This window comes from Phytophthora sojae (assembly GCF_000149755.1).
Source record: "Phytophthora sojae unplaced genomic scaffold PHYSOscaffold_3, whole genome shotgun sequence".
NCBI lineage: Eukaryota > Oomycota > Peronosporomycetes > Peronosporales > Peronosporaceae > Phytophthora > Phytophthora sojae.
In genome coordinates this window covers 4,132,149-4,158,491 of record NW_009258117.1, presented here as the reverse complement: position 1 = coordinate 4,158,491, position 26,343 = coordinate 4,132,149, and the positions used below count along the sequence as shown (strand labels likewise).

The window sequence follows — 26,343 nt, the reverse complement described above, 5'->3', positions numbered from 1 at the left end:
AAGAATTTTTTCGATTTTGTACGGGAAACGGGACATGTAGCCGCGGCAACGAGGCAACAATTCCGCGCGCGTGCGAAACATGTACGCTTTGCGATGAGACTTTGGGCGATGGGCCAGAAGAGAGAACCGGAGGAGACAAAGCTAATGACGTCGCAACGAAGAGTCTAACGAACTTCCAGGCCAACCGAGGCCTGACGCAACGGTGGTCCATGAGCCGAGTGCTGACGACATCGACCCGCTAGTTGTGCAGGAAGAATGGCGCAAGCGCATCAGCAAAGCTCAGGATGAGGAACTCCGGTGGTCGAACCTCAAGACGGTGCTAAAGAGAGAAGAAGCGAAGCTTGCCTACAAAGCTGCACGCGAAGCCTGGAAGATGGCTGACAAGTTCGTGTTAAGTAAGGATGGCTTGCTGTACTTCCTTGGTGGGAATCGTCGGTGGGGTCGCAACCGGACCGAGGAGACAACTCTACGCCTAGTGGTGCCAACGACGATGGTTCAGGAGATCCTACAGAACTGTCATGACTCGTTGGAAGGCGGTCACCACGGCATCGTCCGAACTTACCACCGAGTCAAGGCTGACTACTATTGGATTCGCTTATTCGCCGATGTCAAGAAGCACGTACGCTCGTGTCCGGACTGTAGCTCAAGCACGAGTCGCCCGCAACTACGTGTGTACTCGCTGGGCAACATCCTGGCCGAGCGTCCGCTACAAATTGTCTGGATGGATTTTGTGATACCCCTACCGAAGACTCGGTGGGGCAATACCGCACTGTTACTGTTTCAGTGGATTCGTCATGGGCAAGGCGATGACGGACACGTCTGCACTCTGTGTAGCGCAAGCGTTCGAGGAGTGCGTGTACCGAAGGTTCGGAGCGCCGTCTCTGATCAGGCATGACCGAGACCCGCGCTTATGAGTGAGGTCTTGCAAACCTGCGCCGAGATGATGCAGTCGAGATCTAGAGCTACGTTGACTATCGGCCGCAGGCTAATAGCCAGCAGGAACGCTCGGTCAAGATCGTAATGTGATTGGTGCGAGTGTACGCGGAGGACCCGCTGCAACAAGATTGTGGAGAAGTTGATCTTTGCGATTAACAACTCGCAGGACGCCACGAGGAAGGAGTCCAGCACTGGGTTGACCGTAATAGCAGACGCGACTTCACGAACAGTCATGGCACGCGGAACGAAGAGTGGAACCCTAGGGTTGCACGGAACGAAGGTTGTGTTGTACGGGTGCTCGAACGGCACATCCACCCAACAGTTGCGCCAAGGCTGGTGTCCATCCAGCTCCAGAGACTCCGAGACCCAACCATCCGACCGCGGCACCCACGTCAAGTTCTTGAGTACTGCAACACCGAAGGCTCGAGCATAGTCTCTGTCTCGCACGAAATGTGGCCAGCAAAGTCTGGGAAGCACCGCTGCCACCCGCGTTTCGGGATCTGCAGACGCAGGCGGTCTGTTGCGCTCGCTGTTGTACTTGACCCACGCCGCCAGGATCGCGCAATACTCAGGCGAGTCCTTACCGAAGGGCTCTGCCAGAACCTGGAGGAAACGCTCCACGGCAGTCGTTGAAATTCAGTGCCTCGCTCGAACAGTGAGAAGCCTAGGTCGTTCTTCTCGGTACGACCGACAGATCGACCTGTGAACTGTCGCCAGAGCTTTACCAACAGCGCTCGAACCTCGGCGCGAATTGAAATTGGAACGTCCGGCATGAACGCCTCAACCTCGAACAGGCAGGGCTCGTCCGGTATACTGGCGAGAACCCTCTGGAACGAGTGATTCGGATTTGTCCAGTCCGACCACTCCTCTATACATTTGACCGCACACTGCACCATCACGTCACCAGCAATAGGCCGAGGCATCCGAATATTCTGGATGATGCACCAGCACGGCTTGGCCCCATATGATTGGAAAGGCGGGTCAAGGAATGGAGTTGCAGTGTCCGGCAGCTTGCGAGACACCCGAACGAGGGGCTGCTACCCGTGGACTGGGGCCGGCGGTGTGGTAGCCCGAGCGAAGCTTGACATCTCGGCCGTACTTGCCGCTGAGAGGGTTGCTACGACTTGGACACGAGGGTTGCGCTGCCGGCATCGGCCAGCCGAACCTTGGGAACGCGAACGTGGAGGAGAAGCTGGAGCCGAAGGCTCGTTAGCACTTGGCGCAGTAGTGTCGCCGATAACCTCGTCGTCTGGTGCATTCTTACGCTCAAAATCTGACATGGAGTGGAGAGCCGACGTAGTCGAAGCCGGACGAACAGGACGCCCGTCACGACGCGGTGGAATCACGACAGAAGCCTCAAACGGCAAACTCTCAGCAGGACGTTTGGCTTCAAACAATTCGTCCCGATCCGAGGTCACGAACTCGACTTCTGCCTCAGAGGAATTGGAGAAGAGGGCAGTAGAAGCCCCGGAAGGGTGAGGAGAAGCCGGAGAAATTGTGCTGGAAGCAGCCGGGCGAGTAGCCGAAGTCTGAGAAATCTCCTGGCGGGCGGTAGACTCGACTGTGGCCGTGGGTGATGAAGGGCGAGGAGCCGATCCGAGGCGAGGCCGATGAAACCTTTATCGCCCAGGGGGGGGGTCGTATAGCGCAGCCCAAGACTGTTCCCCAGGGTGTAGACCCAGAGAATCGACTTGAGAGTCAACAGCAAGAAGATAGACCCAGAGATTCGCAGTCGCAAGCTTTAAACCCTGGAAATCACACTCCCTGGTTGGCGTGGGTACCTTGTGTAATCCCTGTCGGCTCATTTGTCTTCGACGGAACGGCACTCCACCGGTTGTAAATGTAGCCTCGAAGAAGTGCGGGAGTGCACGTCTAATCCAGAACGCACCTCCACACCAAAGGCAAACCCAGAGAATCAGACCCCCCGAAACCCAGAATATCACGAATTCAGGGTCCAGGATTTCAGTCAACTCCGGGACTTGGAGCTCAGAAGACACCTTACCCAAATGCCCTCCTAGCTCGATAAAACCAACAAATACAGAGTATACAAACACTACAACTAGCCGTCACTTATTCTTTTGGACCCTTAGGCTCACTCAAGTCTGAAATTCAGGGGCCTAGCTCCCCTGAGACTCACACAAACGCGCACCACTTCCAATAAAGGAGGAAAATGCAATCACTATCAGTTAGATTCCCTTCACACAAGCAGTCAATACAAAATCCTGGAGACGACTACCTAGCACCCCAGAATACCCTCTGGAATAATATCAAATGGGCTACCACGAGCACAGCAAGTGACCCAACTAGGATAGATGGATCACTCCAGGAAGCTCAAGGCCGTCGCTGGTCCCCCACTAACTGGACTTGAGTTGATGGAGTTCACACAGACGGCTGTCCTTCGCCGTTGATGTACCCTTAGCGTCCCGCGGTCGTAGTCTCGGGTCCTCCGGATTTCCGTCGGCAGGCTTGGCCGAAGTCACTTACGCAGTACAGGGAAAATTGAACTCTGTTTGTCTTTTATCAGCTACTTCTCTCTCTCTCTCTTACTTCTTTCATGCATTCTTCTTCGGGCAAATATCTTCTGTTCACTATGCTTGGGGTCAAATGTCTTGTCTTGAGTATATCTTGGGTTCAGTGGTCCAAACTTGCGATCGGCTTGCGATTCCATTGTCGCACGGCGTCCAAAGTGCCAATTGTGGGTCCTTGGACTTGGTTTAGTATGGTGCAGGACTCCCTCTCAACTCCTCGAAAGTATCCAGTCTGCGCATCCATAACGGTTCTTCAAGGTCACGCATCACTTTGATTGCAGACTGACTTCGAACTGACTCGAATCCCTGAAAATCAGGTGACACTCAGGGTCATCTTCTGAAATCCTGGGAATTCTGAGGAATCTTGGGGAACTGTGGGGATTGTTGGATGTTGGCTTGGGAAACACTTAAGTTCAGCATGGAGAGTCTGGGTTCTTGATCCAAATCCAGAGAATCATCTTGGAACTCTGGGTCACCTGTACTCAGGGAGGTGAACTCTGGGCCATCGTGCGGCACTCTGGGTTTCGGTGCACGCTGGGTAACAAGTCTGCTATATTGCAGGCTCGCGTGTATCTCCACAAAGCCAAGCTTTTAGCGGGTTTGGCGGCCTCCTGCGCATGATCATGGTGATAGCGGGTTGATTCTCAGGGTAATTTGATCCTCTGGGGCACTCTGAGCCACAGCAAGATGAGGTGTATTCTGGGAAACATTCGCCAGAGATACTTTCCGCCAGACTTTAGGCACTCATCGTAAGGTGAAGTCCGCGGCTGGACTGAGTGTTCTCTGAAATCCTGGGCGTGCACTCCCAGGATTCACACTTCCAGCCAGTTGGGCCCATCTGCGGTCCGGCGCTGGATTCATCCCGAGAAATCACTTCTCTCCCACAGTCGCCATCCATGTCACACGGGTACAGCCGCGCCATATCCAAGTCATCCACCAATCAGCATCCATACAAACTCCAAGTCACAGAGGTGACGGCACCTCGTCGGCAATTTCCTGGGGACCGCCTCGTGTCAACCGCTCCTGGTCCGGGTCCATCAAAGAGGAAATCGCTCCGAACTGGTGAACCATGGCCACGCCACAAAACCACAGAGGGCAATCCACTGTCCACTTCGATACGGCCGTTGCACTCTGTCGACTCCCAGGATTTCATTCACTTTGGCGGCACCCTGTCTCCCCAACGGTTGGTCAGGGCCTATCTTCAAGGTTCTCCTCTCAAACACAAAAACTCCAACGGGCAATGCGCGGTCACATCGCCATTTCACAGATCGTCAACATGGCGGAGAGCGCGCCTTTAGAGGCAAGCAAGCGACGGCGCCAGCTCAAGGCACGGCGTCCCCCGGCAGCGCGCCTCCTCCAACACAGCAGCGCGCCGGCGACGCCCCTGCGGACGCCGCACTGGTGGGTGGTGGCAGTGATCAGGCGGGGAACTCAGCGTCCGGCGACACTTCGTCGGGCAACGCCAAGACGGGCGCGACCAAGCACGTCTCCTTCTCCAGCGACGCGGGCAAGACCTCTGACGCGGACATGCGCGAGGCCGATGGCAATGCCTCTTCTGACATGAACATGGAGGGCGCTCCTGAGTTCAAAACGCCACGCCACGCGACGCTGGAGGACGTCAGGGGCTCATCTTCGCAGGCATGCTTCGGCAGGAGGAGGTCGACCTCCCTAGTTTCCTGGTCCCTGAACGCCCACCGCACTGGAAGCTGCCGGCTCCGCCGAATCTCAAGACCAACGCGTATCTCGTGGGAGTCTCCGGGATCGTGAACGACATTCGTGCGGTCGCGTTCGCCATGGAAGGCTACGGCGACGCGACTACGCTGGTCGGCATCGAGGAGCTCTCCGACGAGGATCTTCAGGGGTTGAAGGAAGTCTGTGGCGCCGACGCTGGGATCGATATCCTATGTCCACGTCGTTCGCCTCTTTCGGCATTCGAGCTGGACAACACCCTGAATTCCATCGGTATTCGACGCGAGATGGCTTCACTCCTGCGTCACTTCAACAGCAGAAGGCTCGCTGAACGCGTGTTCAAGATGACTGGTTACCTGCGTCGCGTCCTTGAAGCCTATAGGCACATGCGTTCCCTGGCTGATTCCCAGCAGGGTGCTTCCGCTGTCCAAGACACGGTCGACACGCGGCGCAAGTACAAGGAATGGAAGCGCTCCTGGAAATTCACATGTGACTGGAGGTTCAAGAGGCCCTGGGCAAGGCGGATTCCGCCGGGGACCAGCAAAAAGCTGCGTTGCAGGAGCAGAAGGCGCGATACCAGGACGAGATTGATTCCCTGGAATCCGAGAAGGCGCAGCTCAAGACGCGCCTGGCGGACTCTGAGGCTCAGGTGCGGATCCTGAAATCGCGACTCGAGTCTGCTGCTGTGGATCCCTGGAAGTTCTCTGACTTCTTGCAGGAACACACTGAATTCACGGGTAATTGGGAGCGTCTCCACGACCTCTTCAAGTTCTGCATCAATGACGCGAATCCTCCTGGATCCTGGGGCACAGTCATCAACGTCACGGCCATGGACAAGCGCAAGGCTGCGGTGGCCCCGTATCCAGAGAAAAGTACGCGTATGCCTCCGTCTTCAGGGTCTGGATCGTCCAGTCGTCCTGAAATTCTGGATCTCATGGGTCCTGCCAGCAAGTCTCGCAGCGGTTCGAAGACCGGGGGCAAAACTCAGGATTCCAAGAAGTCTCAGGGTTCCAAGAAGGGTCAAGGCTCCAGTAAATCACGGGACTCTGAAGCGCCAGACACACAGTCGAAGTCCGCAAGCTCCAAGGTTCACAAGGTCCAGCGTCGTCCCAAGAATCATCAGCCTGGCCGCGACTCTGTGCGTCGCGCCGGCGAGAAGACTGTGGTGCCCAAGGAGGCCGCACACACGATGCTCCCTGGGGGTGTCGTCTGGAAGGTAGTTCGGCCAGACGTGCGTCAGGCCATTCTTGCTGGGCTCAAGTACGACACAGCCATGGAGTGGGTCGGCAGCGACTAGGCGGCTCACGGGCATTTCCGGCAGCCGCAGCTGATCAAGATGCTCGTGAGCATGATGTACTGGCGTCGTCTCGACCAGACTCCCTGGAGCAAGTACGCCCTGAGGTCTACTACGAAATGGCGGACGAGCGTCTGGATCGGCGCCTTCGACGTGGTGACACTCCGCCACCCTGGGGAAACCTCGACGATCACTTGGTGTATCCTGACGAAGACGCAGACTCCACGGTGGACGACATTGAGAACGACCCCGACTACAAGCCTCCTGCTCAAGACCCAGAGGAAGACACCAGCAGAAGTTCCGAGGAGGAAGAGCCCCTGAAATTCAGGTGGCCGCCGATGCGGACGTCGAGGAGGAAGAGAAAAGGACGACGACGAAGAAGTCGAAAACCCCCTGGAATCCAAGCCTCCTGTCAAGCGTCCGCGTTCTGGGTCCAGCGGGAAATCCCAGAGTTCCAACCCAAAGCCTAAGAAGCAGCGTCGCAAGGAGTCCCAGAAACACACTTCTGGTACTCAGGGTTCCAGTGCAACTCAGGAGACCAAGGCCCCTACGCGTCCCAAGAAACCATCGACGCTCGCTCGCAAGTCATACGCAGAGCTCACCGTTGAAGACTTGAGGACAGCCGAGGTCCCCGAAGATGACGAGACCTCCTGGCGCATCCACGGTATCCTGGTGTTGTATCCAAGCTCGACCAAGAGTGCGTCCTGCCAGACTCCTGGGTTTCCAGAGTATGAAATCCACAAGTACTCATACGATGTCGTCCATGACCGCTGGAACCACAAGGCATACCAAGCAATTCTGGATTCCGCGCCGTGGGAGACGATGTTTCAGGGTATTCTACTTCCACGAGCGAAGCTTGCTCACAGCGAAGGCACTCAAACTGGTGGAGGACATCGTGGACGCCATGCGCAAGCACGCACAAGCAATCTGGGAACGGGGACACTGGGTGCCCATCCCAACCGAGGCCACGGCAGATATCCGCATGGAATCGCAGCGCAAGGCCCGTCGGAATGCACTTCGCGGAGCGTTCAAGACACTCATGGAGCGCTCTCACAACACCCCTGGATTCATACCCTCGTTACTGCACGAGCCAGGTCTCTGGAAGATTCCTGACAAGTGCTGCCACTGGATTTGGGAGGATCCCAGGGCCACGGTTCTCGAGGGGCCCATGTGCTATGACTTGGAGACCCAGCTTGCTGCGTTGGACATGCGCGAGCCGGCTCGGGTGCACTGGAACATGTCGCGTAGGAACACGCAGTAAATTATATAATAGCACACTTTCCCCACCAACAACACCCACCAAGTCCCGATGACTCAATGGGCTTGTTAGGGTTAGAACCTGAAGGTCCAGGAACTTTCCCTTGTATCGGGTTGATGTTTCCTCTGTGCACCGTGTTTCCGCTTAGTCAACTGACGGAACCCCAGCGTCCCCAGCCACGAGCAAAGGCTGGCACGCTCTCACACACAATATAAACCTCGCAGGCCCTCAGGAAGGAAGGGTCCCAGCCAGTCACGGCTTGATACGAGGGTGCCGGAGCTATACTCCGGCGGGAAGGATAAATGGAGTGCGCTCTCGCTCCTCCACTACACGGCGATGACTCGCCCTTCGTATACACGGCCACCTCTTCTCTTCTCTTGGCCTGACCACGGGTAAACACACGCTACGATACTAGCAGGCGCGTCCACCGACAGTCATAATCCTACCAACAGGTTTATCCAATTGCTACGGGAACTCACCGATAGCCCGAACGTCTTCCTTGAGTGGTTGGGAGGAAAGCTGTTCTGTTCTTGTTGCCCAAAGGGCTTATCTGTTCTATCTTCTCTTTCCTATGGTTCAATACAAATAACTAGTCTAGACGTGTCCGTTTTGGATCTTCCAGGTAACCACCCGACTCTTCAGAGCCCTCTTGAAAGATCGGACGGCCTCCCGATGACTCGAAGAGTCGCCGTAGGTGCGGAACTCAGGCCAAAGCTCGCCGTAGGTTCGAGTCGTCCTTGAAGTCCCGGTGTTGTGTGGACACACCACGGCTTGAGCTTGAGTGTCGACGAGTCTTCGTCATCTGTCCAGACTGCCCAATCAGCGGCCGTCGAACACCATCGAACGAATGGCGATGTGCCTCGATCCGCCAGTTGAGTTGACGCCGAATGCCGCGGGGCTGCCGTGAGCTTCACTCAACTTTCTCGACACCACAGCTGCCCACTCCGTGTCGCGAGCCACGACACTTGGTGAGCGTCAGGGTGCTCCCGGTGTCTTCGCGCTACCACGGCTGGGTCTTCTCGCGCCGCGAAGGCTGCGCTGGCCCGCGCGTTCCGAGCGCTCGGTGTCGATCCTGCTGACATGGTACGTGCTGCGTCTGGTCTTCTGCTCGTGCCGTCGACTGCTCACCCTCACGCGTGTGCGCTTGTTCTGCTGGCGGCAGGCTCCTGCCGCGTCGAGTTCAGGTGGCAGCCTCTTCGGTCAGGCTTCTGCTGCGCCTTCGCCTTCTCGGTCGTCGTCTTCTGCTCGCGCTGGGTCGACGACTGCCGGTACTCCGCGTCCATACGATGCCGCGCAGGTGCGTACCCCGTCTCTGCATGCGTCCTCCTTCTTTTCACTCATGCTGATGTTGTTCTCGTTGATGCGTCTGCTTATATCTGCAGTCGGCTGGTGGCGTCCCTCTGCAGCCACTTGTCGAGGCTGTGCGTGGCCACGAGTCTTCGGGAACCCCGGCAACATCTCGCCCTGGGTCTCCTGGTCTTCTCAGCCTGTCCCCGACAACTCGCGCGGCCGTGGTCAAGTTACGCGGTGCTGAGCTCGAAGCTGGAGTCTCTCGGCCGTCTCTCGGTGAATCTGCAGCTGGGACCGAGCATCCGTGGTGATCGCCGCGTGGGTTCTCGCCTGGCGTCGGCCCGGAACCTCGATGAAGTGGTTACTGCTGCGGAGCCGAATATGGATGTTGGCGAAGGCTCGACGCTGGACACGGCAACTATGCGCGCCCGGCTGCACTCTGCTGAGTCAGCGCAGGCTGCTGCCGAGAATCGGTTGCGGTCGCAGACGTACTCTTTGGAGAACCAGAAGGTATTCTTGAAGAACGCGAACGACGAGATCGCACAGCTGAAGAAGGAGGTCGCGCATCTTCGCCAGCTGGAGGCTCATTACATCGTCGAGCTCGAGTCGTCGAACGCCGCCGTGGATGGCTACAGAGAGTGTTCCAAGCGGCAGGAGAATCGTGTCAGGGTGGCCGAAGACTCGCAAGCTCGGACTCTAGCTCAGCTAAAGCGTGAGCAGGAGGTCTACAAGGCGGCCGTTGCTTCGTCGACTGCTCAAAGCAGGCGCTTGCACGATCTGCTAGCTCGCTCGGACGCCGCCGACGACACCGCACCAGCTCGCCTTCGCCGCCGCAATGAGGACCTCGAAGAGCAAGTGAAGCGGCTGACCCGTGCCAACAAGACGCTTCGCGCTCACGTGCAGCTGGAAGAAATGGACCCCGACGTCCTGGTCCTCGCTGTAGAAGGCTCGTAGTCGCCACTTGGTCGTCACTTGGTTTATGTTTGCTGACTTTGTTTCGATGACTCATCTTGCTTGCAGGTATCTCGACTGGTGAACTCAATTGGAGCTTGCTGGATCTTACTCCCGAGTCTCTCGCAAATTTGCAGAAGCAGTACCGTACAGCAGACCGCTCCAAGCCTGACAGAGATATCGCCGAAGACTTGGCTCGGACTGCCTTCTCACTGAATGACTCCATCGGGGATCCCTTGCGCAAGGACACTCCCGCTGGTGCCAACAAGACCACTCCGAGGACATCTGCCACTGCAGTCAAGAAATCCCGCGCGTCGTGTCGGTCATCGTCTTCTCCACGGTTCTCGTCCCGCAAGAGGTCTCGCGAAGACTCGGGCTACGTCAGTGCTGCTGCTTCCCCAGCTCGGCCGAGTCGCTCAGGATCGAAGGCTCGCAAGACTTATCATCGGCTGGGTCATCGGCGCCATCGTCTCCCGTGAGGAAGTCGTCGGAGAAGCCCAAGAAGTTGCTCAAGAAGAGGAAGGAGTCTCGCTGGGCACGAAGTCGTTCTGCGTCGGTGCCCCGCGGCTCTCCGGTCTACGCGCGTTTCAACGGTTCCAGCGTCTCTCCGCCCACGAGTCCTGCCCCAGTCGCGAAGGCTACCGCGCCCTCTGTTCCTGGTTCTGCGCCGCCTGCTGCTTCTGTGGAAGCTTCTGTCCAAGCTGCTGTCCCAGTCCCCGGTTCCGGTGACGATCCACAAGTTGGTGGCTTGAGTCATCAGGCTGACCGCGGAGAGACGGACCAGCAGTCAGCTTCAGTCGAGCAGTCACCGGCGGTGCCTCAGTGGTTCGGAGATGACTCGGATGCTGGATTGACGGAGGGTCTGGTTGACGACTCAGTGGTTGATGGCAGTGCTGCTTCTGCTGATGAGGAGGAACTCGACGAGTGGGAGGGAGAGCGCGTTGAGGTGGTTGCTGTAGTTCCAGCTCCGTCACCTCCGGTTGCTGGCGGTCTGTCGTCATCGGGTTCCACTGACCTCTCGTCATCAGCGCCAGCTCTGCCTCCCGCCAGCGCTGAGTCATCAGCTTCTCTTCCGGCTGTTTCTGCTGCTTCTGCTGAGTCGACGGACACCTCAGTCGCTGTCTCATCGGCTCACCGGTCTGCAAATGCAGCATCTCAGAAGGTTCCGACGACTCGTGCTCGAGGTAAGAAACCGGCTAAGCCTCGCCATAAGTCGTCAGCGCGCCAAGTAGTCACTACGCAGTCATCGGCCCCAGGACCAAGCTCAAGTTCTGCACGCTCTCTGTCTGCCTCGCCTGCAGCCCGAGATGTGCTGCCCACTGCTCGTTACTCCAAACACGTGTTGAACTGAGCCATTCCATACTTGGCTCCTGAATTCCGGTTTCCTGGCGCTTCCAAGTGCTGGATCCAGATTTTGAATTGCGAGTTGCCGACTCCTATTCCCGGGGATGCTCGGATTGCTGCCACGGCTGCTGGGATCAAGGCGTTTAAAAACTTCAAGAACCCGGACCACCCATGGCAGCAGCTTCGCCGGCGTCTCCCGGAGTACGCATGTTTGTTCGACATCCATGGATTTGATCCTTCTGTCAAGGTCTCCCAGCGAGCGCCCCCGACGACTCGAGTTAACGGGTATTGGAGCAACTTTCGAGGGTACGGGGATTGTAACAGGGTTACACGCACAAGTGGCTACAGTCACTTGTAACTCTAACAGACACGACGTCTGTTAGAGGTTCGAAAGACTTTCTCGACCTTGGTGTAAACACACCAAAGGCTACATACATTTACGACCACCACGACGGGTGGTCCATAGAGACTTAGGATTCCTATTGGCTGAGAGCAGCATCTCTTAGCCAATGAGCGACATGCATATCGTTGGAATTCTGCCAACCAGCCGTTGGCAGATTCCTATCTTAGAATATTACATTTCGAGGAAGTCAGAAACATAAAACAAAAATAGCAGTTCTCATTTTAACCCAAAAACATTATTTGGATCGTTTATTTAGATTAATCTATACACGGAGGCCCGAGTATAATTAACTCTAATTTAAACTAAGCTACGCTTCCTCACATACACGCGCACACGTGTAAGTTAAAGTAGTGAGCCAAAGTAGGCCCACTACACCTGGTAGCACTTTGTAGTCCGTCCAACGACCGACTACCTGAGTTCGTACGTCACCGCACGAACACGGAGCTGAGAACCTTCCCATGGATACAGAGGTGCCCATGGAAAGCTCCACTACGCCTGCAACTCACGTTGTACGCGCTGACTGTCCCCACCTGTCGGATCCAGAGTGGGAGGCCCTCCAACGACTGTCAACAGTCATTGGTGAGGCGGCTGTAGCTACGATGCTGCGTACGCTAACGCCGACAGAGCAACACGGTGTTGCTCTGGGTTTCATCCTGAAGGAGCAACGCGATGTTGCTGCTACTACCGCGGTGTCGTCCGGGACGACACCACGCGCGCAATCGCTGAAGCTCAATGTGAGCAACTATGTCGGAAGAGAGGGTGAACCTCTCCTCCGTTGGCTTGTCGAACTCGACACTGCCATTGCGGCTCGACGTATCGTCGACCCGTTGTCGAAGGTTGCGTTCGCCATGTCATGTCTTGGCGGACGTGCAAGAAGTTGGGCGTATGGACGCCGACTCTCGGATCCTACGTGCTTCAGCACGTACGAGGGTTTCAAGGAAGAGTTCAGACAAGCGCTTGAGCCACCGCAAAACGAGTTCCGGTCGAGGGCGGAGGTTCTCGACCTGCAGCAGGGCAAGCATGATGTCCATGCTTACGCTCAGAGAGCACGGTACTTGGTCTCGAACATCGTGACCAATCCGATCGACGAGACGACCAAGGTCGTCACGTTCATGAAGGGGCTGAGAGATGGGCCTGTGAAGACCTATCTCTTCCGTGAGTACCCGAGTACTCTCGAAGCTGCAATTACTCTCGCAATGCAGGAGGAGTTTAGTCTGTGGCAGGCTAAGCTGCATGCACATGTGCCGACGCCACAGCCACGCCCGGTAGTGAGGACCGGAGGCCCAGAACCCATGGACCTCTCGAGTGCTGCAACCGCTGGACCCCAGCAGTCGCAAGGAAACAATGTGCGATGCTACCGATGCGGTAGAATCGGTCACTTTGCTCGGGAGTGCACGGCCCCCGTGCACCAGCAGGGTGGCTATCGCGGCGGTGCCGGGCACCGTCGCAACCTACCAAAAAACGCTGGACGCCAGTAGGCGCGGGGCGCCCTACTGGTAATGCAGTTCCGCGTGTCGACCTTGGACACGCGACACTGAGGACTGCAGCCCCCAGTGAGGTTCATTCTCACTGTAAGAACCAAGATGACAAGCATGACCTTATCATCCTGAATGTGAACTCGATGAGAGCAAGCGGCTCTCTCCGTGCTTTGGTAGATTCTGGCGCGTCGAAGAACTTTGTTCGACTGCGAAGTCTATCAAGGCTTGACTTCGAGGATTTAAAGATACCTCGAAGTATGTTGGAAGTACGACTGACAACGGGTGCCGTCGTGAAGACCGAGAAGCGCATGGTACGCGTGCGCTTCACGTATGAAGATCAAGAGTTTGTCGAGACGTTTATCGTCCTGGATCTGGACGATAAGTTTGACATTGTATTGGGCATGCCATGGCTTTCACGGCATGATCCGGTCATCGATTGGGAGAAGCGCACTCTCGTGCGCTTCGGTCGCGACAGCGGAACAGTGAGCGATGGCCCTGTTGCCGCTACGCACGCACCGACAGGTGCGCGCGACTCCCCACTCGAGACAGCGCCTAATGCCGCTGTCCCGGAACACCCTGGGCGCGCGCGAGCACACGCGCAAGAGCAGCAAGCGTCGGCGTCGCCGCCGACGGCTGAAGGAGAAAATGTGTTGATCTCGGGGATCGACACCCGCTTTTCAGCGAATCAGGAAGAGTCTCCGACCTCAAGGGGCACGGATGACGCAGACGAGTCACACGCCTCAGCCGTGGAGGCTGATGCGAATCTGATTGGATCAGGTCTGGCCAATAATAAGAGCCAAGGTGACGTAACACCGTCGACTCCGGGAGTCGATGGCTTGGGTGAATTTGATTCGTCGGCTCGGGGAGCCGACGCACCCTCCGTAATGGGTGTCTCCGCCAATGGTTGGCGTCGAGGTATTGAAGTCGCATCGACTCCGGGAGTCGATAGCATGGACAAATTTGATTCGTCGGCTCGGGGAGCCGACGCACCCTGTGTAATGGAGGGCTCCGCCAATAACAGGCGTCGAGGTAAGGATGGCGTGTCGGCTCTGGGAGCCGACACTGCAGGCGGTGCGGACGGTTGCAAACGTCCCGTACCGGAAAAACTTGTGCAGCCGAGCTGCACGACGAAGCGCCGGGCGACCAAGCCGGGCTTGAAGTCGCTCGCCCGCGGGATGTACCCGCCGGCGGTATACAAGAAGAACACCCGGCCACGGCTGGGCCTGGACGAGGTCACGAACCAAGCGGAGCCGGGCTCCGCAAAACAAGAAGACGGCGCATGCGAAGGTCGATGCGCAAGTCTCGGCCTGGGGCCGAGACGCTACAGGAAATGTCTGCCGGGCAGACGGAGGCTGAGAAGCCGGACGTCGAGACGCTGAACGTCTTGACGCGTACCTGTGCCGGGTTCCGGTATAGGGAGATGACTCTCGCTAACCCTCCGACGCAAGCGTCGGAGTTGACTTCGCTTCCAGTCATGAGCTGGAAGCGCTTCGCGCGTGGCTTGCACGATGGACGCATCGAGCAAATATGCATTCTCTCGGACGCCGAGAAAACGAAGAGCGAGAGTGACGAACTGAGGCAGTTCTTCATGGAGAGCACCACTGAAAGCGAGGACACTCTCAGTGCGAAGACTAAGAAGGAGCGCTTTGAGGAGCAGAGCGGGGACTCGCTGAAGACGAGTCCCTTCTACGAGATTCTACGGGAGCACGCTGACGTGCTTCCGGAAGAGATCCCTGCGGAGCTTCCGCAGGACAAGGGCATCCAGCACGAGATTGATCTCGTGCCGGGGACAAAGTACTGTGTCACGCGGCAGTGGTCACTGCCGCGAGAGCAGGTCAAGGCGATCGACGGCTTTATTGAGAGTCGTCGCAAAGCTGGACAAGTGCGGGAATCGAAATCCCCGCACAGTGCTCCGACGTTCTGTGTCAAGAAGCCACAGGGCGGTTGGCGCATCGTTCATGCATACAACAAGCTGAACGATGCGACGATACCGGCGCAGACACCGATACCGCGAAAAGATGTCATCATCGATTCGATGGCCAGGAGCACTATCTACAGTGCTCTTGATCTGCGCGATGGGTTCTATCAGATCCTCATGCGTGAGAGCGATATCCCTCTCGCGGCTGTGAGCACGCCGAGCGGCATGCTCTGGGAGTGGCTAGTGATGCCGCAGGGTCTAAAGAACGCCCCTGCGACCTTCAACAGGTGCGTGACGCACTTGTTGCACTCGGTGCGCAACTTCGCACCGACATACTTCGACGATGTGTTCGTCCACAGCCGGGCTGCGGACGGGATGAGCGATGTTGAGATGCACAAGGTGCATCTCCGGAAGCTGCTTGCGCACATGCGCAAGCACAAGCTCTATGCGAACCTGAAGAAGTGCATCTTCGGGGCGAGCGAGATACCCGTGCTCGGGTGTCTCGTCGGGAAGAACGGTGTGCGCCCTGACCCTGAGAAGGTCAGAGTGATCAATGAGTGGCCGACGCCGTCGAACGTCAAGGAACTGCGGCAGTTCCTTGGCTTGGCCACGTACTTGTGCAAGTACGTGAAGGACTACGCGGGCATGATACGCCCGCTGTCACAGCTCCTGAAGAAGGACGCCGAGTGGGTTTGGACTGCTGAGTGTCAGCAGGCCTTCGATGCAGTCAAGCGGGACTTGACTGAGGCGCCGATCTTGGCGGTGGTCGACCAAGATCGCCCATTCCACGTTGTGTGTGACGCATCCGACTTCGCAATCGGATGTGCGTTGATGCAGCACGATCACGAGGGTCGTGATCGTGTCGTCTACTACCAATCGCGTCAGCTGAAGCCAGCTGAGCGCAACTATCCGGTACATGACAAGGAGCTCCTTGCCATGAAGTACGCACTCGCGAAGTTCCGAGTGTATCTACTCGGAAGCAAACCGTTCGTGGTCTATACGGACCACGCATCGTTGCGAACGGCTGTGAAGTCGCCGCACATCTCGCAACGGATGGCGAGATGGCTCTCATTCTTCGCAGAGTATAACTTCCGGGTTGAGTACAAACCCGGAAGACTCAATGTGGTGGCTGACGCGCTCTCGCGTCGACCTGACTACGCCACGACTGATGCCGACGTCAATGTCATTGACGCCATGCGATCGAGCACCCCGACATCGTCACTGCTGGACGACGTGAAGGTCGCGTGCACGCACGACGCGGACGCGAAGCTCTTGCTGGCCTACGTCTCAGCGCCTTCTGACCAAGCTTGTCAGAAGCTGCCGAAGCATCTTCGTGCTCGTGTACACCGTTATCGGGTGCACGACGGGTTATTACTCTACAGTGCAGTCGACGACAACGCGGTCCGCGTTGTCGTGCCCAATGACCATGACCTGCGACTCAGGATCATGTATGAGTATCACGATGCACCGACTGCGGGACATGAGGCACCCACGCCTCCCGAGTCTACTCGGGATGGTGGCTCCTTCCTTAAGTGGGGGAGGATCTCCGACTGCACCGCAGCAGCCGCAGAATGCCGCTGACACTTGCACAGTGTCAGCCGCGACTACGCGCAAAAAGAAGAAACACGCGTCTGTGCAGGACACAGACGCCGACAAGAGCAAGAAGAAGAAGAAGAAGAACGGGTCTGTGCAGCCCACAGACACCGCGAAGACGAAAGTAGAGGCCGGGCCTACTGCTAGAAACGAGCTGAACGAGTTCAGCTCGGACGCAATCAACTTCCTACAGCGCAGACAAGCCGTCATTCGGTTTGTCCAAGACACTATTGCAGCTTCTGTCGACCGACAGAAGCTGAACGCAGACAATGTTGGTAGGGGCAACACTAATGAATTCAAGAAGGGTTCATTGGTTTTGTTAGCTACTCAAAACCTGCCTAAACATGCAGTTTCCGACTTCGGGGCGAGCAAGCTCGCTCCGCGCTTCATCGGACCGTTCCCTGTGTTGGCACGACATGGCAACGCCTACACGCTAGACATTCCATCTAGCATGCGCCTCCATCCGACCTTTTACGTCGGGCGGCTGAAGCCATACCTGCAGCACGAGCCACCTAGCTCGGCTGGCCCGAAGCGGAAGCCCCAGCGGGAGCGAACCTCTGCTCCAGCGCGTTCACGCGCTGGACCAAGCGTGCGACGCGACCTCCCACGTCGACAGAGATGGATGCCCGATGCGGTCTGCGAACCCTGAGCGACTTGAGCCCTCAGGATCGCCACCTCCTGCTTCAGAGCGGCGAACTCCCGGCTCAGATGCTGTTCCACAGCAGCGACACGCTTCTCGAGCGTCGGACCAAGGTCAACCACAGGTTGACCATACCCGGGGCGTGTTCCCACCACCACCGCCTCCGATCCGCGACGCCCGCGGCTCAACACGCTGGATTATTGAGCGTATTGTGAACCATAGTATCCCGAAAACGAACCGGCAGCCGGTTCGTTATCGTATTCGTTAGAGAAAGTTTCCGCCCCACCAAGATACATGGGAGCCACCGGACGTCCTGCTGCAGGACGTTCCGGAAATGGTGAGGGCGTATGAAGCTCACCACGTACTGCCGACGCGAAGGTAGTGCGAGCGCTGTGGTCACCTACAGCGCCCGAAGTCCCACGATCGTCGCGTTCCTCACGTGCCAAGAACTTGGCACGGAGATCCTTGAGACTCGCAGGTACACGAATCGTCGTGTACCCGTTTAGGTCGCGGTCGCTCAAGCGCGCCGCACCCGGAAGACATAACGTGCACTGTTGGCCTTCGGGCACAGCGCATGGAATACCAGCGTCCACAGAAGATCTGTGGAGCTGCTCCAACCTCCCGCGCGTCGAGAATGTCTCGAAGCGTTCACGGGCGTGCTTTACCCGCTCACGGTAAGCAGCCGGCTTCTTGTTGAAGTTCTCAACAAAAGCATTCCAACTTTGACAAAGTGCCTGCCACTCAGGCACTTTGCTGCGAGAATAGGTCTTCTTGCTGGAGAAGTATCGGAGCTCGTGAAAGAGTCCGATATAGTAATCGCGCCTTTGATTCGTTAACGGATCAAAGTGCTGCTCCTCCGCCACAGCATCGCCGTGGATCCCGCTGCATACGTACAGCGGGATTTCGTTTGGAGGCACAGTGTTTCCAACACGGTCTGCGATCTCTGACGCAGACGGCATCCACGGATCGCGCGCTGCCTGAGCAGCGCGCGGAGAGCTTGAAGGTGCCACCTCACGCGGGGAGCTTAAGGCCCCAGCAGCAGAGAGCGGAGTGTCGCTCTCGCCGCGCGAACGCTTCGAGCTCGAAGCGTCCGAGTCGTCTCCTTCACGAGGGCGTCTCGACCCGGCATGCGGGTCGAGACTATCGCTGTCGATAGACTCCTTGCGCTTGCTACAAGAGGCCTCGCCCTCTTCCATCTCCACGTCGCCGTCCCCGTAGTCAACAGCGTCGTTGACTACAGATGAACCTTCGAGGACAATCTCCGGTTGAGTTGTCCCCGCCGCAGCCTTGGCAGCAAGAGCGTCATGCTTTGCTTTGTGACGCTCGAGGTACTCGGGTATAGAGAGAGTCTCTATCCCGGCGGAGGTATTCCCCTCTGTTTCGACGGCGGTCTTCTTCGGCGAGCTCATTCCGCAATGAGCTCGAGTTTTCTTTCTCTCAACGTGAAGAATTGACGAATGGTCAATTTCCTGATTGACGTGCCGTGACTCGGCGCGTCTAACCTTGAGGGGGGGATGGTGTAACAGGGTTACACGCACAAGTGGCTACAGTCACTTGTAACTCTAACAGACACGACGTCTGTTAGAGGTTCGAAAGACTTTCTCGACCTTGGTGTAAACACACCAAAGGCTACATACATTTACGACCACCACGACGGGTGGTCCATAGAGACTTAGGATTCCTATTGGCTGAGAGCAGCATCTCTTAGCCAATGAGCGACATGCATATCGTTGGAATTCTGCCAACCAGCCGTTGGCAGATTCCTATCTTAGAATATTACATTTCGAGGAAGTCAGAAACAAAACAAAAATAGCAGTTCTCATTTTAACCCAAAAACATTATTTGGATCGTTTATTTAGATTAATCTATACACGGAGGCCCGAGTATAATTAACTCTAATTTAAACTAAGCTACGCTTCCTCACATACACGCGCACACGTGTAAGCTAAAGTAGTGAGCCAAAGTAGGCCCACTACAGGGATCCTGACGATATTGATCTTGGGTTCTCGGATTGGGAGCGTTACCACTGGATTCCGGCTCCGGCCGTAAGGAATTGCTTCCGGATCGCTACCAAGGAGCTGGAAGGGAATAATTGGCCCCCTGAGGCGAAGGCCAAAGTTCGAGCTGAGCTGGACGAGACCAAGGCTGAGTGGTTGGCGTATGCTGCCGAGCGGAACAAGCGCTGGGATCGGTTCCGAGCCAAGATCATCTACCAGGTCTGGAGGTGGTTTGTCAGCAAGGAACCGAAGTTCGCTGCTCTCCACACCGAGTCTTTGTTTGAGCCTTCTATGCTGGGTTGTCCTTTCGACAACCTCACATGGCTGCCCAAGACGACTGACTGGGTCAGCGAGATTTCGGCGTTGGACGCGGCTGAGCCGTGGCGTAATGGCTGGGTGGATGTTCCTGCCCAGCATCCGTACAACACGACGTTCTTCCCCTGCAATCCAAGGTTCCCGCTGTTCGTCCCTGCAAACACGACGCGCGAGGAAGTCGGGCGCCAGATCGTCGTTTGTCCCGACCTCACGCCAAGCGAGATCGCGGCTGATTGGAAATCTGGTTTCCGTGAACCTGCCCAAGCTTCTGACGAGTCTTCGGGTCCTGAGCCAAGCGAGCCTCCGGTGTCTGCAGCTACCTCTCACGTGGCTCTCAACAACTCGGACCACCTCCGAGTGCTGGCACAGGCTGCAGCTTCTGCTGAGTTGCAGGGTGACGCTCGCGAGGATGGTGACGACTAGGAACGGTGGGTCTTCGGGTGCAGGTGTTTGTTCTACTCAAGCTGCTTGAGTTTTCACGGTTGTAGTCGTACGTGCGTTCCGCTTGGGGTATTTAGGTTTTCTTGATTCTTCTTCCAGATCGTCACGTCCAGTTTCAAAAAAATAAAAATCATGCAAGTCTTCTGCAGTAATCATCTTCGTCTGCGTTTCTGGGCTGCATTGCCCCAGGTGCAGGTCACCATCTTCCGCAGTAGTCATTTTCGTCTACCCTCCTGGGCTGCGTTGCCCCAGGCGTAGTTCATCATCCCTGAGTCGTCGCGAGCGAGCTCTAATCTTCGTCCGCGACCTGTACCATATGAAGGCGCTGCTCGCTTCGCTTGCGCCTGTCGTAATGCGGGTTGAAGGATTGTGAGGCGATGGACCCGGAGGTTACCCGAAGGTGACCCGAGAGTGAGCCACTTGAACTATGGGACACCCTAGCTCGGCGTCCCGTATAGAAGGCCGGCGACTGATTACGAAACCCGATGGCGTATTTACGGAGATCCAGAACGGGGAGGCCCGTAACAAGGACGATGACACCGCACGGAGACAGCAGATGACGTCATGAGGTAAAGGCGTGCAGCATACTGGTTGGTTGGTTGGCCGGCAGACGAGCCGCCGGTAGATAGGCAGTTCAGTTCAGAATTTCCAATGATGGAAGGTATGGATCTTGGACACGAAGCTCGGACGAAGCGGAGGGAGGGACGTCGCAGACGGCGGGACCGGAGCGAAGGCACTTGAGGGGTAGAATGAAGATTCGAAAGTGATTGAATTGTTGGAGCTTACACCCTACTGTTATAGACACGCGACCCTGCGTCCTATCACCTAGTGCATCTAATCAACCATCACTCACCGGTGTTCATCCAATCATCCTACTCGTCTAATCATCGGTGGCGTAAACAACTTACCGTAATCACCATAATCAACGTGGGTTCGGATTGGACCGGTTCGGGTTAACCGGTTAATGGGTACAACTGGTACACAGTACCCAAGACCAGCAACCCTCAATACGCCCCCTCAATGCGAAGTCCCACGAATGCCGAGAGCCACCGTCAGATCCGTGTGGCGTGGTCCCGCAAGCGCCTTCGTCATGATGTCCGCTAGCATCACAGAAGTCTCGCAGTACTGGAGCTTGACTTCGCCGCGCTTGACTTCATCGCGGATGTGGTGGTACTTGATGTCGATGTGCTTGGCGCGACCGTGGTTCACTGGGTTCTTCGTCATCTTGATGCACGACTGGTTGTCTTCGCGGATCATGAGTTCGGGTCCAGTCTCATTAGCGGCCGCCAGAATCTCGCATAGCAGGCGATGAATCCACTTGCCTTCTTGGATAGCCAGACTGAGCGCGATGTACTCCGCTTCGCTCGTGGACAGCGACACGCTTGATTGCTTCTTGCTTCCCCAGCTCACAGGCGCACTCATGAGCATGAACGTGTAGCCTGAAGTGGACTTGCGGTCGGCGAGGTCGCCGGTCCAGTCCGCGTCCGAGTAGCCACGAAAGTCGATCTTGTCGCCCGGCTTGAAGCAGATCCCATGCGTCTTGGTGCCTTGCAGGTAGCGAAAGATACGCTTGACCGCAACCCAGTGTTCCGCTTGGGGATTCTCCATGAAGCGCGATACATAGCCAACGGCGTACGTGATGTCTGGGCGCGTGGCGGTCATCAGGTGCATCAGAGCACCAACAGCTTCGCGAAACGGAGCGTTCACCTTGGTCGCCGCGTCGCTTGGAACCAGTCGAGTGCTCATGTCCACCGGACTCACCCCGGCCTTGCACTCGTCCATGGCGAAGCGCTTCAGGATGTCGTCCACGTATCGCCGCTGGCACATGGTCACGCTGCCGTCCGGGCCGTCCACCAACTCGATCCCAAGAACAAACGCGCACTTGCCGCTGTCGGTCATCTCGAAGCGCGTCTTCAGGTCGGTCTTCGTGCGTGCGATCAGCTCGGGCGAACTCCCGGTAATCAGTACGTCATCCACGTACACCAGTACAAGCACGCAGTGACCGTCCACCACCTTGATGTAGAGGCACGGATCGAAGGCCGACACTTGGAAGCCGATGGAGCACACGAACTCGTCGAAGGTCTCGTTCCACACTCGCGAAGCTTGCTTGAGACCGTAGATGGCCTTCACCAGTTCCAGGCAGTCGAAGTCACCATCCAGTTCGACGCCTTCCGGAACCACGCAGAAGACCACCTCCTTCATTATCCCGTACAGGAATGCTGTCACCACGTCGAGTTGGTCGAGGGGCCAGCCAAAATACTTAGCAATCGCGATCACCATGCGCAGCGTCACATACTTGACCACGGGCGAGAACGTCTCGGTGTAGTCAATGCCGTACTTCTGCTTGAAGCCCTTGGCCACGAGGCGCGCCTTGTACTTCTCGATCGAGCCGTCCGCTTTGCGCTTGATCTTGAACACCCACTTGGTATCGATGGCGCGTTATCCGTTAGGCAACTTGGCAGCTCGAAACACACCACGCAGTCGCATCGACTTGAGCTCCGCGCGGATCGCTTTGCGCCAGTGCACTTGATCAGGACCGTTCACAGCCTCTTGGAACGTCGTCGGCTCCGATAGATCGGCTGCTGCTTCCACAGCGTTGGCACTGGCACGCCAAAACACTGGAGGCGTCGAGTCGTCGTCTTCATCTTGGTCCCCAGACTTTTCTTCTTCGTCGGGGTCGGCTCGGCGCGAGGAGGATACGTCCGGCGCACTTGCTTCTTCTAAGCCAGCTCGGTGGCGAACGGGGCGCGATCTTCTGGCAGTGTTGTCGTCGCCACTCGGTCGGTACTTGCGCTTCCCCGCCTGCTTGAAGCTCGTTTGGCGCGGTCCATCGTTGTCGTCCAGGTCCAGCGCGTCCAAGTCCAGCACAGCATCATCGACGTCTTCATCCGAAGTATGTGTCGAAAGTCCAAAGGTCGACTCATCGAAGTTGACATCGCGACTGATAACCACCTGCCCCGCCTCGATGTCATAAACTCGATACGCCTTGGACACTTCTTCGTAGCCGAGGAACAGCCCGGCGCGAGCCTTGGGGTCCCACTTGCGCCGTCTTTCCTTCGGCGTCAGGATGTACGTCTGGCATCCGAACACACGCATGTGCTTCACACTCGGCTTGGACTTGTAAACGATCTCGAACGGAGTCTTGTGTTCGATCTTGGGTGATGGCAGACGATTCTTCACGTAGATGGCTGTCATGGCCGCCTCAGCCCAGAAGCTCTTGTCCAGCTTGGCGTGATGCAGCATGCTGCGGCCAATCGTGACGATGGTCCGGATGGCGCGTTCTGCCGTGCCGTTGGTCTGGTGCGCGTACGGAACCGTGGTTTGCTGCTCGATGCCTTCGACTTCGTAGAAGGCCTTGAGCGAGTTGGCCGCGAACTCACGGGCTCCGTCGTGCCGCACAAACTTGACCTTCTTGCCGAACTGCGTCTGCACCTTCGTGACGTACATCTTGATGCAGTCCTCGCTCTCCGACTTGGCACGCAGGCAGAACCCCTTCATGCATCCGCTGGCTTCGTCCACGATCAGCAGCAGATACTTGCTGCCACCCAGTGACTCTTCTTCCATGGGGCCGCACACGTCGAAGTGGAGCAGCTCGAACGTGTCGTAGTGACGCTTGTCACGGTTGCTTGGGAACGGCTTCTGGACCATTTTCCCTTGCTGGCAGCCGCGACACACGTTTGGTCCACTCGACTTGGAAGGTGCCTTCGCGTCCTTGATCATGTTGTTGTCGACCATCTTGCGAAGCACCTCCACCGGAGCGTGACCCATACGCGCGTGTAAGTCGACCGTCTTCCCACTGGTCGCCGCATTCGCCGATCGCTGAGGCGTCTGGAGCCAGTAGAGTCCATCCACGAGGTTTGCCGTCGCCACCACTTGCTTGGAGCCCTTGTGCGCAATCTGCATCTTGGTGCTGTCGAACACGACTTGGAACAGACCACTCTTGTTGATCTGTGGCACCGAAAGCAGATTCTTGCTCATGCTTGGGACGTACAGCGCGTTCTTGATCTCGATGTCGCGCTCGTCGCCGTTGGGCAGAACCACTCGTTCCACGATGGTCCCCACACCCATGATGGCCGCCTTGTTGCCGTCGGCCACCGAAAGTTCGCCTTCATTCCGCTCAATCAAATGAGCGAACTTGGCCTTGTCGTTGCAGATGCGGTGCGTTGCGCCGCTGTCGACCGCCCACAACCCGGACACATTCTTGCCCGTCGAAATGCCACACTCCAGTGAGACCGCGAACGCCACTCGATCATAGCCGTAGTCGTAGTTGTAGCTGGCGTCGTCGTTCCTCCACTGGGCATTGTTGGTCCCGCGTCCACGGCCATTGCCATTGCCGCCGCGTCTTGGGCCCCGATTCTCGTCCTTCTGCTTGGTCCAGCACTTGTCAATCGTGTGCCCCAATTTCCCGCAGTACGTACACTGGCGAGACTCTCGGTCGGTGTTGAACGCCTTGGCCGCATTCTCCGTCTTCACCGTCGCCGTCTTCTCGCCTTGTCTCTTGATGTGCTCATTCGTCAGCACCTTCACGACCTCTTGCGATCGTAGTTCAGCGCTGCTCATCTCCAAGTTCAGCACGACGTTCTCGTAGCTCTTGGGGAGGCTGCGCAACAGGCAGATCGCCACGTCCTCATCCTCCATCTTGGCGCCGATGCTGCTGAGCTTGGCGCTGATGTTGAGGACCTCGTTGCAATGATGCAAGACGTTGCCGCCTTCCGACATCTCCATGCTGAAGAGTTGGCGCTTCAGGTAGATGCGTCCAGCCTTCTGCGAACCACCGTACAGCGTCTTCAGGCACGTCCACGCAACCCACGCTTCCTCGCAGTCGTCGACCACATGGTGGTAGTCCGCGTCCATGTGGAGCAACATCAGTCCGAACGCGATGTTGCTCGATTTGACGTAGTCGTCCTTGGCCCGCGAGTCCGTGAAGCTCGGCGTCGTCTCGCGGTTCACGACATGCCACGTCGACTTGGTCAGGAACACGCCACGCATGTAGCGGTTCCACGTCGCGTAGTTGTCCCCGTTGAACTTGTCAATGGAGACCTTGGTCGAGGCGTCTTGGGCAGAGGACATGGTGCTTGGGCTCATAACCTGATGGAAGGTATGGATCTTGGACACGAAGCTCGGACGAAGCGGAGGGAGGGACGTCGCAGACGGCGGGACCGGAGCGAAGGCACTTGAGGGGTAGAATGAAGATTCGAAAGTGATTGAATTGTTGGAGCTTACACCCTACTGTTATAGACACGCGACCCTGCGTCCTATCACCTAGTGCATCTAATCAACCATCACTCACCGGTGTTCATCCAATCATCCTACTCGTCTAATCATCGGTGGCGTAAACAACTTACCGTAATCACCATAATCAACGTGGGTTCGGATTGGACCGGTTCGGGTTAACCGGTTAATGGGTACAACTGGTACACAGTACCCAAGACCAGCAACCCTCAATATCCAACAACGAGACAAGGTACTTCTTCATATTAGTCTTTGTGTTGTGCGGTTAGCGCCTACGTGTGTACTGTGACTGTTTCCTACCTACTTGCGAAGTGTACTCGGGGTTCTGGATTGATTCGGCCTCCCCGGTAACCTTCTAGTAGCGTAGTGTGTTGCATTGTCTGGACTCAGGAGATCAGCTCTCAGTGTTCGACAGTAGGACACTCTAAACGGTTTAGTAAGGTATTGGTGTGCGTCTCGCACTTTGGTTTGGACCCGCAGACTAGCTGCGGCAGGAGATCTCCAATAGATCTCGTACATATTGTACAACAAGTTGTCGTACAGTGGGAAGAGTTACCTCGCTGTACAAGTGCATCCGCGACAGAGTTAACCTAAGTCTCTGCCTGCGAGTGTAAGGAACCCCATATTCACCCTTTCATATTACACGTCTTCTAGGAATTACGCTAGATAAAGATCCGAGTCTTGCTACAAGGGTACACAAGGTGAGGCCTAGAGAACTCGGGACTTGTCTTTGGGTATTTGGCTTGCAGGGGTAACCCCCCTCGTAGTTGCGTGGCAGGACACGTGTGGGAGTTTATTAGTTTTTATCTGAGGGACTCCACCACACGCCTCAGGTAGTCGTAGAGAAGACCTCCACAGGAGAGGTGGGTGACTGGTTCCCACGTGGGCTCGTCCTGATCCGCCCACTTGATCTTAAATTCACGCACTGAGCGTCCCGTTCTTGTTGACATGGGCATCCGATCATCTAGAATCTCCAACACTTCGCTTTCGCCGGCCAGACTATCAGGTTCCCAGCTGTCTTCGGGAAGTAGTTCCA

At 56.8% G+C, this 26,343-nt stretch overlaps 2 protein-coding genes across 2 annotated transcripts; both read left to right on the top strand.

The window, feature by feature from the left end:
- Nucleotides 1–4,740: 4,740 nt before the first annotated feature.
- On the top strand, nt 4,741–7,708 carry PHYSODRAFT_259380 (hypothetical protein; the record flags this gene model as incomplete). Its single annotated transcript, XM_009524986.1, has 8 exons — nt 4,741–4,865; nt 4,964–5,081; nt 5,117–5,642; nt 5,702–6,413; nt 6,529–6,542; nt 6,667–6,775; nt 6,972–7,175; nt 7,279–7,708. The coding sequence occupies 8 exons, from the start codon at nt 4,741–4,743 to the stop codon at nt 7,706–7,708; spliced, it is 2,238 nt and encodes a 745-aa protein (XP_009523281.1).
- Nucleotides 7,709–8,991: 1,283 nt separating this feature from the next.
- PHYSODRAFT_259675 (hypothetical protein) lies at nt 8,992–11,297 on the top strand (the record flags this gene model as incomplete). The annotated part of the gene is made up of 5 exons (XM_009524985.1): nt 8,992–9,002; nt 9,088–9,945; nt 10,044–10,326; nt 10,431–11,130; nt 11,248–11,297. 5 exons carry the CDS (start codon nt 8,992–8,994, stop codon nt 11,295–11,297), a joined length of 1,902 nt encoding a protein of 633 aa, XP_009523280.1.
- Between the last annotated feature and the right edge of the window lie 15,046 nt (nt 11,298–26,343).